General features: G+C 39.7%; 1 protein-coding gene across 2 annotated transcripts in view; it reads left to right on the top strand.

Moving 5' to 3' along the window:
• PTPRO (protein tyrosine phosphatase receptor type O) overlaps positions 1-18,777 on the top strand; it is a 153,563-nt gene that overhangs the window by 74,649 nt on the left and 60,137 nt on the right. For both annotated transcript variants that reach the window (XM_051784419.1, XM_051784418.1), the window contains exon 2: positions 11,797-12,070. In XM_051784419.1, the coding sequence (XP_051640379.1) occupies positions 11,797-12,070 (274 nt within the window). The remainder of the gene's footprint in view (positions 1-11,796; positions 12,071-18,777) is intronic.

Below are 18,777 nucleotides of genomic sequence, written 5' to 3'. Positions count from 1 at the left end.
ACTTTATAAGGACATTGATGTTTTTCTGTCTTTTTAGTATGCAAAGTGTGAGAACTGAATGAAGAGCTCACAGGGCTAATAAGATGAGGAAGAGGAATACTGTCAATTGATTATAGTTTATTCATAAATGTGCAAGCATGAATGTTCACACACAGACTAGGAGATGTATTTGCAGCAGCAGAGATAAGAAAAGCACAGCTAATTTTGTTACCAGAGATAAATACATCTTTTGTTTGCAGACTGAGCTGTAATAACTGATTGTGTTTATGACCCAAATCTTTGGGGTGATTTAAGCCAGTCATTTTTACCTGGTGCTTGAAGTGAACTCAGGGTGTGCACCCAGTCTCTTACTGCTGGTGTCTCATTAAGCTGTGGAGAAGCTGTTGCTTGCAAATAACTTTTGGTGCTGTGAGTTGTAGGGAGCTCATGGTGCTGTTGGGTGATGAGTTTCTCCTCTAAAATCTGGGGAATGGACAGAAAACTCCATGGCATCAGTGACCTACAGCTTTCTTCTGTGTGGTCTCCCTACTTCTTGCATTATGAAAATGTGCCTGGAGTTAAAATATTTAATATAATCTGTTGTCAGCCACAAAAAGAACCCTGATGAAATACCAAACCTTCCTCCTCCTCTGCTGCTTTAAATTTCTAAAGTCTGATGGGAAACAGTTGGGTCAGGAGTGTACTTCTGTCCATTGACTCTCCTGGTACCTGAGTTAGGTGGCAAAAATTACACTGGGAGTAAACCTGGGCTTAGAAACAACATTGTGGACTGATACTGAAGATAAAGAATTTTCATTGCTGTATGAGCACACTGGAATGGCAAAGGAGAGAAAACTCAGTGATGTCAGTAAGGACCTGGTAAAGAATAAGTAAGCAGTGTAATTAAAATTTTAAAAAGCTATAAATAACTAAGAGAAACCACTCATTTGCTTGGAGATGAAACAGCTTCTGTTACCACTGGGGCCCACCACTGCCAGTGTGCATGTTCTTGCATCTTATTCTGATGGGTAGGTTGTGTCTGTAGATGTACATAAGGGACCATGCTCTGAAGGTGGAGAGATTTAAAGGGGCACACTTGCCTTACAAAAAAATATATTCGTGCCCAACTCTGCTTTTTCTAATGATTTTGTAGATACTATCTATATCTAAGACATCTGTATACATTTACAAAACTGATTCTAGTGACTTTTCATCATCCCATTTGTGGAAGAAGAACCACACGTATTTTGGTATGCTCATAGGAGGATCACGAGAAAAAGCTTTGATTCAGTCAATAAGTTGGGTAAGAGCTTAGGCAATGAATTTATTGCTTGAATTTTGAGTGCAGGAATTGATGAGATAAGAGAGATCTATTTATATATTTTTAATATATTTATTCACATGTATATTTATACATTATTTATATAAATATATTTATAATTTTTGTTTATATTTTATATATTTATAAAATATTATAAATAACATTGCAGTTATTGAGAAATGACCATACTAAGACCTGCAAGTGGCAGTCAGACAACTAGACTATTTTTTGCCTGGATTAGTATAATGCAGAATGACCAGTGTTCACGTATGGAAGCACCACTTGCTGTGAATTAAATAAAAGCCCAAAGGAAATCTGTGTCATCATCCTTCATCTTCACACTTCCCTTTTATTGGTGACAAAAATACTTCATAAAATGGAAGAACAATGACATAAACAAATACATGGTGAACCCATATCTAGAAGTTAAGTAAGAAAGAAAATCACTGTCACTTCTAAGCTATGCATATTTTTAAATGTTACAATGATAGTATTATATACTGCATTATCTAGTGTCCTGAAAGCTTTTTGTGTTACCAATGAATTAATGCCTATGAAATAAAGCTCAGTAAATATTTACTGTGGGGTATGTCTGGGAAAGGTCATGTTGACTCATTTAAGGTCATGCTGTTTATAAATTCATCCATTTTAGAAGAGATTGTAAAGGTTTAGAATCCTGAGTTAAAATGAGGTAACATTGTTCTAAAATTATATATTTTTGTTTTACAGTCAATTCTACCATAGGGAACAGGCTTCCCATTGAAGATTTCCACACAGCCTTTTCTCAGCTGATTTCATCTCTCAGTTTATTAAGCCTTCTCTTGCCTGGCTAGCCATTGTCATGCCTGGGGAAAAGCTCTGTCAGGTATTAAAAGAGAAATATATAAGAGAAAACTATTGGCTAAGGTTTAATACTTTAAATTCTGTGTTCACAGGGTATGTAGCTGCCAAACCAGATAGAAGTTTAATCTGTATGCTCTCCATACTATTATAACTGAGCTACCTCAGCCAAAGATATTAAGCTGATGAATGTATTTCTAACCATTTGTCTGCATCCTTCTTGGCCACTGAATAACTGCCAAGTTTAAAAACCACATGACCACACCAGGGAGTAATAATTTCTTTTAAGAGAGCACTGGACCCGCAGAACAGTGGTCTCAGCATCACCCAGTGAACCAAGATTTTACTATCCTTCGAGTGACTTTTTTGGCAACCTCACTCCATAAAAGACGCAAAACAAATTAGAAGGAAGTTTCAGGGGTTTATTACTCTTTGGCAAGTCCAGAAAAGAGACCTTGACCTCCTGATTGATTCTTTGTATGCAGGGCCTGCCACTGTCACATAGGCAAAAAATTTATGGACATGCTTACATCTTTTGCTGAGTAGAACGCTTTGTGTGCTAAAGGTTATTTGTCTTGCTCAGTCATGGCCATCACGTACTTTTAGACTGCTGAGAAAAGAGAATAGGTAAACAAAATTTGAACTTTATAATATCAATTTATACAAAAAAGATTAGGAGCCATAAGACATCAAAATGGCTTTACAACTCTGAGTTGCAGCTGCCGTCGTACCATACACAGCTGATGTTTCTGGTCTCATCTGACTCTTAATGGAGTTTAAATGGAAGTTGCACAGAGAGAGAAAAGCATCTGCAGAAGGCAGTTTGTTTAAGGTTAAGTGGATAAATCAAATTCTTCAGATCCATCTCTCCCTAGAGAGTACAGAAGGAGCCTAGATGATATGCACAATTTTTATTTTGATAAAATGGAGGCAGATTAATTCTACACCAAGTACAGAAGTCTCAGCATAAATGTTCTGACCAATGTGCCATTAAGGTGTCCTCACTCTGAAGGCAACAGCATGTTTAGTCTCTTAGTTAAACTCACAGAAGCAGAATATTTAAGCAAGTTCTTGTGACAGCACACAAGTGGGTCCCATGAAATGTAAATGTGGTGACTGTGTATTAGAGTTGAAGTAGAAGGAGTTATTATTTTCCTGGTCTGGTAAACACTGTTGCAGAAGATTCAGCTTAGTGAGTTGAAGCCATTAAGCTGCTAGGAGAGGACATTGTAGCAGAATTATGTATTTCATGAAAGGTATATAACACCCAGTAACCTGGGCTGTCATCCCTCTCATAGGCAGCAGCAGTCCTTCTCCCCTGGCTGGTCTCTTCTTTTGGGCAGGTGGGGTGGCAGTGTCACATTTGAAAAGACTTTCTAACAGCTGAGAATCCCAACCCATTTACTAAGCTCTTTGTATTCACTCCTCTCATTCGCTTCCTTCCTTTGCTAAAAACCAGGTGCTTGATACACTAGGGCCAAATAAATCCTGCTGGAGTTATCCCTGCAGGGGAAGGTGGCAGTGACAAGTTATGAGTTTCTGCAGTGTTGGAGTTTGGTGGTGTTTATGACTTCTGAGCAGCACGTGTGACAGAGCATTCTTATGTGGCTCTGAATTTATTAGATCTGTACATATGGCTGAACTGAGCCTAAAACCACGCTAGAAATGAATTGAAAATCAAGCTGTAACCACAACTGAAATGTTCTGTGTGGATTTGCAATTGGCCTGTGCTGTACAGAGAATTACATCTCTCTAGTAATCAGGGAAATGGCACTGGCTGCTTGCCTCTTCTTGAGCACAGGTCGGGAAAAAGCAAAAAACTAAACCCACCAAGAAAAACAACCACCAACACCCCCTCCCCCAACCTGCACAGCAAATACTTAATTAAGAAAAAAACCCATTCATCTGCAGGAACTATGTATAAATAACAAGAGAAAATCTCAGCAGGTTGTCTTGTCAGCTCTTGCCAATCTAGAGAACACGTGAACACCAGAGTAATCGAAGTACAGAACATCAGATTCCACTTGGATCTGAAAGCAAACTTGCACTTGAACCTGAGTAAGCAGTCTTTCAGGGATAGCCATACCCACATTATAGTTATGGCTTGGGGCAGAAAGATAATAAGTATTTTTGAGCATAGAATATGAAAACTGGTGATCTAGATTTAGACTTCTGTTTTCCTGACCATGTCATGACTCCTCTGACCCTTGAAGAAAGTGGCAAGTGTTTGGAGCTTTTTTTCTGGCTGATTAAGGGGCAGGGACTGATAGAAAAATGAGTTACAATAAGGCAGACTGGTTGTTTAAGGTGACAGGGAGACCAGAGTGAAGTCAGCAGCTTAGATGGGGACACAGCGTACCCCACATCTGCTTCTGAATTCTTTGTGTCACAAAATCAGATTTGGAACAGAATTTTTTTTTTCTATCAATGGATTCTGATTTCAAATTTCAAAACCTCTCTAGTAGTCTCAGAATTTTGGAAATACTTGGGAGCACTTTGGTACCTAATTCCCATTAAAATCAGCTGCAGATACGGAACAAGGAGTTAGGATTCTGGAATAGCCCCTGTCAAAGAGTAAACTCATTTTGTCTAATCTGTTCTCTTATTATAGATTGACATGGAAAGAGAACATAAAGTCTTTTTCTCTTCCACCTTAGTCTCCATTTTCTCCAGGGGAGAACTTCCTTCCAACTCTGGTCTTTGTAGATAATGCAAATGGCAAAACATTGCATTCTACCTTTAAGAACTAGTTTGCTTGTGTACATAAGAGGGTTTATATACACCCTATCAATTCAAAATTAAGGCATTTTCTCTTCTGTTAGTACTCACAAGGCTCGGTTTCTACTCCCATACTCTCTGCCAGAGCATGTAAGATGAAGTTCAGCTGACACCAGTCCAGTCCAGTTCCTCTCAGCTGCACAACAGTGATGGAATAGGTCATGGTCACAGTTTTCTCATGATGCAACATCAGTCTTCATGTTCTGCTGAACATCAGAAATTTTCTATATGACTTTCTAATGTCACCTTTCAGCATCAGTAGTTGTTCAGAAGCTGTTTCAACATCAGAGGCTTATATTACAGACTTTCATTATCTGCAGAGGTGAATCCACAATTTTGGAGCTGAAGCACTAAACAGCATGAATGAATTTGTTCTTCATCATCCACAAAACACATCTTTTCCAGTGTTCCTTTTCATCTCCTATGGGACGCTTTGGAATGTAAGACACCTCAGAGATTGCTTCACACCACGGAAAGAGAGACTTCTTGTTAATATTTCAAATTATTCAAAATCTACATTAATTAACTGATTGATTAATTAATTAACTCATTCACTCTGCCTTCTCCTTCAGCCTTAGCATGAGGTGACCTGTTCATCCTTTTCTCTATGATGGAGAGCAGACTGAAATGTTGCTATGTGTGTTTTGACCTGTAGATGCTGTGCTGTGAAAGCACTTCCTCCCAACTGATGGAGAATGTGTATATTCTTAGGATAACATATATGTGAAGTAATTTTTTCTTTTCCATTCTCCCTAACTTGTTCTTTTTGGGATTTAACAGAGGAACCACCTAACACAACTTCATCCTCCCACCTGGCATATGTACAACTCTGATCATTTTACGTTTGTTCAGGCAGAAATTTGCTCTTGCTCTTCTCTCAAAGACAGAGAACAAGTGTTGACTGGAAAAGGGACAGTTTGGTAGAGTTAAGGGAATTGATGAGGCAATGTGATGTGTTTTCTGTGCCCTTTTTTTTTTCTGTTATTCACACACAGGCTCAAGAGGGAAGATGCATTTTAATTAAAGCATGTGGTTTAACTGGCGTGTTTTTGAGTACATCCACAAGGGATGGCTAATATTTAATTGCAGAGGCTCTGTAAAGGTCTGAAATGAGGTAAGGGAACCAAATTCATATATTTCTTCAGCAGAATTATCCTTTCTGATATAATTTTAGTACTAGGGAGAAGATAAAAATCTAGAGTGGAGAGAAACCAAACTATATCTGCCTGGGTGTGAATTAGTGTTGTATTTGGGGTGTACATGTGTAGTCAGAATCAATAATAGGGAGAAATGCCATCTGTAAAGTTCTAATCTAGTTTTAAACTTTTTCAGCATCACTGTCTCTGAATGTCTGTGCTTGGGCTTTGTCCTCTCCAGTTTGCACTAGAAAGATGGGATAGAAGTATATCTTTAGCAATAATTTATTACATGTTGGACGTGTTAGTAATGTGATACATAAAAGATATCAGCCTTACTGAAATCAACATTCTGGAATTTACTTAATGCTATTGTAGTACCAGTTGATTGTGTGAAAAAATATTTCCTTTCAGACTATTAACTTCAGAATGACAGCAAAACATGGTGGACTGTACCTACCATAATGATGTTTGCATATTCTGCATTTGTGGGCAGAAATGGGAAAAATACCTGTCCCTTTAAAACTGTTCCTCAGAGCAATGAAATGTTGAAGCTCATTTATAAAATATGACCAGCAGATTGTTATTACTGGCTTCTTGAGACCGAGAATAGCAACAGTGCTGAGGACACTATTCATAGAGCAGAATGCCAGAATTGATGTGTTAACCTGAATCACAAATCATGAATTATTGAGAACTGCTGCTTTTGCTATCTTTTCTCTTGTTAAAATATTCTTTTTTTGCATGGAAAATCTTGAATATCTGGGTTTGCATTTCTCCCATGTAGTATTTCTTCTAAAGACTATTTATTAAGGGACATTCTCTGCACAACCTGTGGAGATGTGTAGATAAAAACAAAAGCCCCAGAAATAAATACCCTTATTTTCAAAAAGTCTTTACATTTTTTGTTACAAGGCTGTAACATCTTTGTTCAGACTCTTGAAGACCATTTCAAACAATCCTTTCTTCTGGGAGTTGGCACTCAAGTCTATGACTGCTCCAGAATTCACTGCAACATGTGGAAAGCTTAGGATGTACTCCCTAAATTCTGTAAGGATGTTTTTGCCTAAACTGTAGGATCTAAGCATGATAGTTAGCAATTCCAAAGAGACCTGGTTTGCAATGCTATTTATTTCTTAGGTAATTTCTGTGGAGGTACCTCTGCAAGACTAGAGCAGAGGCCAAGATCGTGAAATCCATCTTTGTTGTAAGGCTTGGACTCGCTGCAGCCAGTGATAGAGGACTGCAGGAATTTTGCCAGGCTGGGGCCACAGTCCCTTCGGCTTTCAGTGCACTTTCAAAAGTCATTCCAATCTCAGATGAATCCACAGGTACTCTGCCTGAAAAGGTCATCCTGTCTCTTAGTCATTCCATTTAAGTACCTAAAATCAAGTAAGGTGAATCGTGGTGAGAATGAATCATCATTTGATTTAGAACGAAATTAACATTATTGGCCACCAGAAGAAAATATATGAGTGTAGCAGAATCACTCACAAAATGACCAGTATTTCCAACACATCCAAGAGATCTGGACATAGTGTTCAATATTTTCTTGTAGTAATTGCATTGATGTTATTTTTGTCCAGCATTATACAGCAGGTGATTATAATGGTGCCGAAGAAGTAGATCCTCATAGCTTTGGGGATTTCAGATGCCCACTTTGAAAACACTGTGATACTGCAGGATTTACTCTGTAAAAGCTGACAAAAGTCAGATTTGTTCAGGATTTTAGTTCCACTTGTTTAGCATTATACAACGTGATGCAGTCACCAGTACTTTAATTTTACAGAGCTGATGAGCATTCACAGCTCCTCCTAAAGACAGCACAACATGTAACTACTTGCACTTCTGGTAATTGGGTTCTGGCACAATGTATTTCAGAGTGAGACATTCAAAAGCTAGGGTACTTAAAATTAGTAGTTTTGCAACTTTGAGGTCTTCCTCATTCTGTTAAAAGGAAATGAACTGAGGATATAGACTTCTGAAAAGAGAACCCTGAGCTCTGCTGCACACCATTTATTTTCCTATTACTCTTTGAATATTGTTTATTTCACATGTTGTATATCTCCTTACCTCCCTTTCCTTTTTTTTTTTTTAATTGGGACCTGGTTATTGGCTGGAAATTCCACTAGCATGACTCATCCCTGAGCTGAAAATTACTGTGAACAGGCATCACATTGTGGGATTTACTCCCCCCCTTCTTTTTCAGTTTCTAAGTACTTTATCATGGCACGAGCTTGTAATAATAAACTAGGAAGGAAGTAGGAGCTAATCATTTGGTTCTGAATGCACAAGCCCTGCCAAATTTCCCCACAGGCATGAAACAGCCGCTCAAGCTGTGACACCAGCAAATTAAATCCTGGAGGTAGCTGACCAGAAGTAATGAAATGTGTATTTACCATACTGATGCTGTCAGTCTTAAGACACACTGGCTTTACAATCCAGTTAAGTGGGGCACGTTTGTCACTTCCAGCGGTGCTTAGGAAAAATGCTCAGGTTTTTTCCTAGCCTTCCTTTCAAAATCACCAGCCCAGTTCTGTCTGGTAGCCCTCACCTTGTACAACGTGGAAAACAGGATGACCAGAATGGTCTGTTCTTTTAAAACGCTGCCAAAGTCAAATTCAAATCCCAAAGGAGATTTCATCTTATGACACGTTGATTGTCAGGTCTTTTTATCCATCCCTTATCTGCCACTTCATTCTATAATCCAAACCTTAGAGATAAAATTAATTGATAAGAGCTCTTTCAAGAGCCTATGGATAATAAGCAACAGATGCCTCCCACAAACCATGTGTCCCATGCATGCAGCAGTTTAAAACCCCGTGAGCACACAGTGATGTGGAAGAGGGACAAATAATCACTGAAAAGGTACCACTCAAGAGAGGGATTCATTATGCTGGTGGGCACAGGCATGGGATGGACGAGGCACGCAGCTACTAAAGAGATGTCACTTAAAAAATGCCTGTATATCATGGCAGCAGTGGTTCAAGAGCATCTGGACATGGAGAAGGGAAGTTATTTCACAGTCCCCACATGCTTAAGGTCATAAGGGACTCAGAAGAAGTTATTTACCCCAGTCAGATGTTGTCGTAGGTAACCACAGCGTTTGTCTGAGAGGTTTTATTTAGCTAGCAGAGGCATTCTGTGCCAATTGTGTGAGGACTGTTCAAGAAGGTTAGTGAATCAGTTGTTCAATGATATTTGCTGTGGATTCACAAAAACATTGAGAGGGGAAAAAAATGGAACCACAGTCTTCAACGTGGGTAATACAATACCCATGGATGAATCAAAGAATAAAATCACAACCCATATGAGCCCTCTCTGAAATCATCAAATTGTATCTTAGGAATGTCTATGACTCCGCAATTATATGCCTAATTTCCAGCTGTACTCGATTAACATCACAAATGATTTATAATACAACCAACTACAAGGAACTTGCTTTGAACTGTTTGCTGCACATATAAATTTTGTTTGGCACTTTTGGCTGTCTCTTCACAACCAGGTAGGCACATTGAGTTAGGACCATGTGGTTCAGTGGCAAGGCCAAGGGAAGGCCAGAGTAATTTTAGAGATAACAGCATTCTTTTTCCTTTAGAGAATCATTCAAATGCAAGTCTGTGGAAGGTCAAAACCCACAGACTTCTATGGGGATTATACATGCACTTCAAGCTTAATATGTAGAAATAACCTTGCTGAATCCTTGGTTGGTCTTCAAAGACAACCTTGGTTTCTGTGATACAATGACACACATGCTTCTGATAAGCCAGTTCGTGTGGGGCTTTCTTTTGCTGTCTTCCCACATCAGGAGGGCTGAAGTGAGATTCATTCCACATTTTCTCAGTGCACAGAAAATGGGGAGGAGGGAGGATAAGAGAATCTCTGCTTGTTTTTGACCAGATCTAAACATGTTTGAATCTGTGTGAATTGAAATGCTAGACTGGGATTTTAGGCAAAATACAACCACTTGATCTGTGGTGTTTTGATCTGCTCAAGGGTCAGGCTGTTGAATTCAGGTGAGGCTAAGGAGAACACATGGAAGCTTTTACATAATTGTAGCCTTACCCTGTAAACCTCTTGGAGCAATCGCTCTGCCATCTATCAACTACTACCCAGGCTTCTGCACCAAAATATTCTTCCGTTGATAGCATTGGCTTATAGAATTTTAACAACTTAAAAGTAGTTTTTAAAAAGACTAATCAAAGTACACCTCAAATCAGGAGTTAAAGTTGCATTGCCTCTGTTTGTAATCGAAGGGTTGAAGCTGTTTAGAGAAGTTTTCCTATTTGGGCCAGACTTGTTGCCTTGTCCTCATGTTGGATCAGATGAGTGGGTTTGCTTAGGTCCTTTTTCTCAACTCTATAGTTTTGCCTGTAGGATGATATTGCCTTAGGTACACTGCAAATGTCAAAGCCCAATGATAACAGCATAAATATGTGAAAAGATGAACTACTGTTGTTTAAAATCCTACACTCCTAGAACAAATGCTTTGTTCTTGGTGGGAGTTTTGTTGTTGTTGTTGTTGCTGGGGTTTGTTTTTTTTGAATGCCAGGAGTTGGCAACACCTTAGGTGTGATTTCAAAATAGGGATCCTGGCTCCTGCAGCATAAATTCCAGAAAGATTATTCTCCTGGAAGAATCCCCACTAAACAAAAATACAATAAGGTAGGAGGTAGCCAGGCTGCTAGAATTAATCTCTGAAGGAAGTATTGAGCTTTTTGGTACAGAAAGAACTTGACTGAATAAGTTGCAACCTAGCCATGGGTTCCCACCCTACCCTGAGAGCTCAACCTGTGAAGATGAAGGAGAAAGAGATACTGTAGAGTTGGGAACTGAAAATATCAGATATTACAGTTTTCATGGGGGTTAAAAAAATTCTAAGGAGCGGTGTAGTCTAATAAACAAAGAAGCAACTCTTAATGTAAGCTTCAGCTTTTCCTTCTCATTAGTTACCGTGAATCTATTTTGAAACAAGTACTTCTCCTGATAGCTGGTTTGAAATTAATAAAAAGGAAAGGTTTTTTAGCTGTCAGTGACTTAACATGCTCATGATACATGGAAACAAGGTTAAATTGCTCCTTTCTCTCTACTACTAATAAAAGAAATATTGAAAATGAAATACTGTAGCTTAGGAAGTGAAAAATGTCAGCCAAAACTACGGACATAGTGCTGAGAGCTGCTTATCATCTGGTACTTGCTGGAATGGGCATAATTGGAAAAGCTTAGTCAGTGCCAAGAATTATTCTGCAGTTGTAGGCTTTCAGAATATATTGCATTGAGGAATATATGATCCCGTTTCTGCAAGATAAAGGAGTCTTGGTTTAATAATATGTTTTTCAGGATTTAAATGACTTTGAGACTTTATTGGAAATCCTCTTGCCCTGACACTCTTTTCAGTTTCATCCTTCTTCTGCTCCACTTCACCTTCTGTCAGGAAAGAATGACAGGGGCTTTGTTCCTCGGGATGTAAGGAATGAAGTATCCAGAGCATCAGAAAGCACGGGACAGAATCCAACCTGTGCTGCAGAGAGACTGGCCTGATAATCAAGTGCCTGTGAACTATGTGGCTGACTGTGAATTGTAGTCTGAAATAATTGCTAGGATTTTATGTAAACTCTCTCAGGGAATACAAAATGCAACTTTATTGCAAATATAATATGAGTATCTTATGATCTTATGGGAAATGTGTGAAAGCAAAATAATTTATTTTACTTCAGCAGACTCTTTATTCTTGTCTTACAGAATGCAGAACCTTTCCAAGTTACTGTCCGAGAAGACAATTGTATCATTGTCTCCCTGGAAGCATCTGATGTGGTGAGCTCGTCCTCTGTATATGTTGTGAAGATAGCTGGAGAATCCAAGAACTACTTTTTCCAGTTCGAAGAATTCAATAGCACTTTACCTGCCCCTGTTGTTTTTAATGCCAAATACCATGGCCTGTATTACATAGTAACTCTCTTGGTAGTGAACTCAAATATGGTTTCCAAGTCAGCAAGATCAATCACTGTGTTAACCAGTAAGTAACACCTTACTCTTTTTTTTCTTCTGTTTCTTGTCTTTTTGGGGGAAGGGGGTTGTTCCCCAGAACAGTTCTTCTTATGGAGAAGGTTGGGTGTGTTTGTGGGTTTTTTTCAGTAGGACCTGCTTGTGTGTAGGATGCATCCCTGTGTAAGAATAGTAGGGAAGATATCTTGAGAAGGTTTGAGTGAAAATTCACAAGATCTGGGCAAGAAGAAAGGAATGCCTGTAGGTTTCCCCTGGCTGACCGTTCCTGAACACTGAGACGTAACGTGCTGAAATAGTGTGATGGATGAACCTCCTTTTCAGATTTTCATCCTAAATTCTTCGAACCAGGAGTTGTAAAAATCTAGTACAAGGCATGAAAAGTGTTGACTGACATTTCAATGTAAAGCACTCCTGTTACATGGTGAAGTTTATTCTGTTTTAAATGCTATAACAATGTTCTTTGATTGCTAATATGTTGAAGCAGTACTAAAAGTCACCAAAATGTAGTAGTAGTAGTTTGTCTCTTACTACCTCCAGGTACATTGTTCATGGGGGAGATGTGGGATTTTGTTTGCTCTGTCATCATGCAGAGCAGCACAGATTTTCTGTGTGATTCCAGCTGTGTTTCTGGCTCCGAGATTGCTCCAGAACTGTTTGCATGTGCCAACGTGAAAACAAGTTGTAGAATATAAAATGATTTCTTCATCTGGAAAATGACAAAAAATTATTTGGATGGAGCAAGACCAATTTCCAGATTTTTGTTGTTGTTGTTGTTGCTAAATGGCACCTGGGAATCTATGGGTGGTTTTAGTTGGTTTACAGGTGAGGAATGATTATGATTTTTTGTACCTCTGTTGTTTTTTCAGTGAGGAAACATCATCTGCTGTGATAGCATTCAAAGCCTATTAAAGTAGACTCATATGCTATTGAGTGTGCCTGAAACTTAGGACTAACGAGATTTTACATCATCTATATATTCTTCAGCCTTTCTTTGTGTGCTAAAGTTGTGCAGTGATGAGGGCAACCATGAAGAGTACCATGGGAAAAATATCATGTTGTTGGGTAATGAAAGTCTAAAGGCATAAGTGCAAGAACAGCTGTGCATAGTGAACAACTTCAGGGTTTGTAGGCAGCCTGAATGTCCTCTTCTTTGACTGCTGTAACCTTGCATACAAAATAATAATTCTAATCCAATTTCCTACTTTACATTTGTTTTCTTCAAAGAATATAATGGAAGCATCCAGTGTCACATGCAACTGAAAAAAAAGAGCCTCAGTATGCATTTTTAGCGGGTTTTGAATGCTGCATTTGCAGCTGTGCAACAGGGCTCTGCTCTTTCATTTCCAGAGCCCAGAAAGGTCTCTGGTAGCAGGGAAAGTGTGATCCAAGATGACAGATGGTATACACACTTCTGTGGAATCTCTGAGGGAAGAAGGAAGCCGACCAAAGCCAGCCTCAGCCTTCCCATTTCTGGTTGAAGGGATTTCCTCAAGGTGTTCCTGAAGAAGCGTGAGGCTGATGGCTCCAAGGGGCATATCCCTTGTCTCTCTCCCTCCTCCACATCTTGATGGTGTCCTTCCTGATGGAAAGGAGCCCACACATCTTTTCACCACCTGTCTTATGTGGGTGTGTGCTGGCAGCATCGTGGGGTTTCCTGCTGTGGCCTCTGCTGCTCACCCACGCCTTTGAAGGACCAATGATTTTGGCAGTCAACCAGCCCTGCTTGGGGAACCACGTAACAAAAAGGGAACAACGGGTTTCTCTGGTTTTGTCTCAACAGAAAGACAACCAGATTCATGGAAAAGAAACCACATTCCTGCAGGCAGCATTGAAGGATGTTTTACTGAGCATTAAAAGTAAATTGTGAGCTTCGGAAGGGAAAGGGTCCAATCTCCTGCGTAATATTTTCTGTCGGGCAGAGTGATGAGTGTTGGCTCTCATGTAGCAGCCTCTGCTACTAAGGCAGTTCATCTTTTGGAGCACAAGGCTACAGCAATGAAAGTAAATTTGGAATGAAAAGACAGTGTGGCAGGGTGGGATTTTTTAAGGCATTTCAGTACCTTTCAGCTTTTGAGAAGAGATCTTAAAACTCCTGTAGTGACCACTGGCTTCTCCTACAAAAATTCATGAGGCGATAGTTGGCTTGGGGTTTTATTTTCCTCTTATTGTTATTGTCCACTGCCTGTTTTACATGATTTTATGACTACTAATTAACTTGATTTTTTTGGCAGACAGTAATTAGGATAGTTTCATATTTTATTTCATGCCTTATGCTCTCTCAGCCTGTTTAGCATTCTTGTTTTATTTTAACCATGCAAAGACATAGAACTAATTTATTCCATCTATATCTTACTCATGAAATAATGGCACATTGCAGCTAACTTCTATGACCAAATTAATTCCTGTTCTAAGTTCATTGATATCAGGAGAGCTTTACCAGTGGCAGATTGGCCCCATTCATTGCACTGGTACAGAATAAATCAACCAGGATAGCCAGTGATGCCAATGTGGTTATTCCCAAGGCTGTACTTGGATTTTCACAACAGTTTTCTGGGATGTTCTGATGTCTGCAAAGGAAACTGTGCAGGGAAATGCAGTCTTTCAACTTGGCCATATGCTGCAGATCTGAGCAGTGTGTATTCAAATTGAGCAGGTCAAAACGAGACCAAGGTCCTTCAAAGACACTGGCTACTTAGAAATTCGGTGAGAGTCATGAAAGACCTCTGCTTTCTGATGGTATATCTTGATGACATTTCCCTTCTCCTATTCACATCTCTCAGCAGTATGCTACATCTAAGCAAATTGGCAAGAAATGTCCCTTCACAGGTTGAAGCTTTTGAAGAGAAGACTCCATTTGAGTAAGAGAAGACTTGTATTACCCCTTAAAGGTTTCTGGCCAGAAAAGCTTTTAAAAGCTAACGAAATATATATTTATACATTATGTCTGTGCATATATAGATATATATGTGTAACTGTAAATACATATATGTGTGCATAAATATGGACATACAAAAATATAAAATAACGTTATATAACTATACATATAACATAGAATTATAGTATCATTTAGGTTGGAAAAGACCTCTAAGATCAACGAGTTCAACCATTAACTAATACTGCCCCACTAGCCCATGTCTCTTCACCAGTGCTGAGTACAGGAGCATGATCACTACCCTAGTCCTGCTGGAAACACTATTTCTGATCCAAGCCAGGGTGCCATGTTTAGGATTGCCTCTCAACTGAAGTGAAGCATCTTGCACTTGGACTTGTTGAACTTCATAAAGTTCTTATGGGTCCACTTCTAGAGCATGTCCAGATCCGTCTGGAGGGCATCCCTTCATTCTGTTGTGTCGCTGCAGGCTTGCTGACAGTGGACTCAATCTCACTGTCTTATGTCATTGATAAAGGTCTTAAAAGAGCTCCAGTCCCAAGGCAGAGCCCTGAGGGACAGCACTCATCACTGGCCTCCAGCTTTCTGGAAGTGTCTATCCAACCAATTGCTTATCCACCAAGTAGTCCACCATTCAAATCCATATCTCTTCAGTTTAGAGATAAGGATGTCATGTGAGACCATGCCAAAGGCCTTACAGAATTCTGTAGGTAAGTAGTACTGAGTCCAATTTGCTGAATACAGCTTCGCTGCAGAATCAGAAGAAAAAGTGCTATTTTGTGCTCAAATTCCATGTTACTGGTTTCCTATCTAAGAGCTGAAGGCACACTCTCTGTTCATATCATCCTTCTTATGTCTCAGGTCAGGAAGCAATGCAAGGATGTGGGCTGTGCTCAAGCTGACAAAACCCTTGGGCTCTGTCTCAGTTCAATGAGACTGAAGTGTTTTGCTAAGGAGGATGAGTTATGAGGAAGACCAAGCTCCTCTCTCTTAAGCGATTGTAAATCCGAAATTAAGGGGCTCCAGCTGAGGAAGTATGGAGAAAGAAAAAGATAACAGCCCTTTGTCAAAGGATATATGTGTACTGGCAGAACAAAAAGAGAACACAAAACCAACTAAACAATAATCCTGCACCCAAAGTTCCCCACAAAGAGAAAACAGTTCAGTACTTTCCGCCTTTTGGCGCAATTCTAACTGCGGTCAGCAGGAGGCACTGTTGGGCTCTGGTGGTCACTGCGTGGGGCCCCGGTGTGCGGGAGAAGCTGAAAATGGGGATCTCTCCCCTCACCAAGAAGGAGAAGGGGAAAAGGGGAAAAGAAAGGCTTTTCCCACAGCCTCACACTGTCGGCGGCTGGCTCTGGCCGGGATTTCCCCCCCTTCGTAGACAGGCACAAGCCACTGCCAGCATGGCAGCTGCCCCAAAGGTTCCTTCACAGAAGGGCCAAGCCTCTCCCATGAAATCTGAGCAAGTCCAGGCTGGGGGCAGAACAGGGCACTGGAAAATGAAAGCAAACCGGGGCCAGAAGCAGCCAGATGACCTGGCCGAAACCAAAATGAACTTTGGAACCCCTTCACACAAACACCCTCCCTGAGTCAGGGCAAAAGCGAAGTGCCTGCAGTTTCCTGAGGGGAGAACAAAAAAACCCTCACCATCTCCGTCCCCCCCAGGTCTTTTGAGGACCATCAGCTTGGAATGTGAGTCTACTGGCTAGTTCTTTTGTGTGTGTCAATCACCCTAGCCAAACCACCCTCCCCCTCCCTCATTCAACATCTTTCTTTCACAGTGATGCAGGGGAAAGAAGAATTCCCCACTTGGCTTTTAGAACAAGTAAACCCATGACAGGTTCTGATAAGACGTATTGCAACAAATATCCTTTGCATTACAACAATCTGGACTATGAGACCTAAACAAGGAAACCCTATAGTTTGTGGTCTTTTGATTAACATGAGAAAGCCCTGAAGAGACAAGCAAAACATAAATTTAGAAAAGGCCCAAATTAACATGGGAACCTCAAATATTACCATACCTACATGAATATATGACATGCACTCAAGGACATGATCCAAGACACTAAGGGCAAATTGTGCCTGGTCTTCTGTGATGGAGTGACTGCAATGGTCAACAGGGTAAGACTGACTGTTATCACCTACCTACAGGAGAGAACCTGAAACCCTGACTGCCTTTTAAAGGTTCCTGTGATGATTTTCACGAGAATAGTCATGTGAATCACAACCGTCCTGTCCAGATTCCTATAAGTGCAATTGTATTGTGCCTATCAAAGTGACTTTCTTTCCAGTCTTCAGTCTGGACAGTGTTAGAAGTAGTTCTAGTATCTAACACAACTATTTCAAACCTGCTTTCCTATTCTCTTGGACCTTTGGCTTTTCAAGGAGAGTGAAGTAACTCCAAAATTTTTATTCATTTAGTGTGTTCCAAAATTTGAAGGAAAGTTCCACGTTATTGCTGATTGATTTCAAAGTAGTTTATGAGAGAAATAAAGAACATGTCTGGGAAATAAGTGACTGAAATTCTCACTCATCCTCTGTTTTTTATGGAGCCCTGTTTTATTCTTCCCAGGGTGACTCATACTCATATAGCCTCAATTTTTTTTTTTTAAATTCACAGTCAACTTTTCTTTTTGTTGTGAAGGCAAAAGAGTTTGTAGATTTGAAGGAATGGGGGAAGCAGTCAATTGAAAAGCTATGGTGTGCTGTAGGAAAAATGTATCTCTACTGGGAATTGGAGAAATCAAGATCTGAGGATCTCTGATGGTAATTGAGAGCAGCTCTGCCTGACTTTTATTTTAGCTGATGATTCGGAGGTTTGAGTGGTAAATGTCTCATTGTTTCAAAAGCTGATGATTCCTTACATACATCACTGTAAAATATATTCCCTTTAGGGAGAGTTCTGCCTCAGTGTCTTCTACAAAAAATATTTTCCTCAAGAGACCAACAGGCCTGCTGCCTGGGACTCTGATCTCCAGCTCTCAGCAAGTGATTGGCATTAGACTTAGTTAATGCTCAGTTGTCCTTGTGCCAGATGCTGCAGGAAGTGATTCAGCAGGTCGAATCCTTTCCTCTGGCTTGTTAATGGATCAAAGTTGTTGAACTGGGAGCTTCAGAGGTTGGTTGCTTTTCCTTCCTCAAAGGATGACATGAAACATCTTTTAAAAGGCTGCTTATCTGTGGCAACCCTAATTTTGAAACGTGACTCAGAGTACCATCTAGGTCCATTAATACTCAGGATTCTCTAGCAAATAAATCATGTTATCCTCTTTTTAAGGTTAAAAAACCTCTCTATCACAGTCAAAGAAACAGAAAGAACTGCAACCATATGATTTCCTGCTGTAATTTCCATTGTAAGGATGATCTAAATGACTGGCCTCAATCTGTTCAAGAAAAATAGATATGCCTTTGCTCTTGTGATAATATTATTTTTTAGTTTTATATCACCTTTTTATTTATCATCCTATGTGGCCATGTAGAAATTACACTATATACCATCATTGTTCAGATTTTCACTTATGTTCCCTTCCATAAGCAATAGCACATGGTATCTCTTCTACCTATCATAACTTGAACATTATGTTCCTAAAGTATTAAAAAAACAGCTTTTTAACCTCAAAGGAGGTTTCTTTCAGCAAGAGGTAAAACAATCCTAAAGTTTACAGCGTAATGGAAGCTTTACCCTGGCTGTGACTTATTCCCACTGGTCATATAGATACATAAATAGTGTCATCCTGGGGAGAAAATTATATAAATCACAACTTCTTCATGTGAATAAGGGGGACTCCTGTGGGAGTTAGGTCACTCCATTAATGGGGCAT

Source organism: Manacus candei, unplaced genomic scaffold, assembly GCF_025592945.1.
Source record: "Manacus candei isolate 608988 ecotype Guabito, Panama unplaced genomic scaffold, ASM2559294v1 h1tg000018l, whole genome shotgun sequence".
In the NCBI taxonomy this organism is placed as follows: domain Eukaryota; kingdom Metazoa; phylum Chordata; class Aves; order Passeriformes; family Pipridae; genus Manacus; species Manacus candei.
Note: the sequence above shows the minus strand (reverse complement) of the source record. Positions and strands in the feature narration are given on the sequence as shown.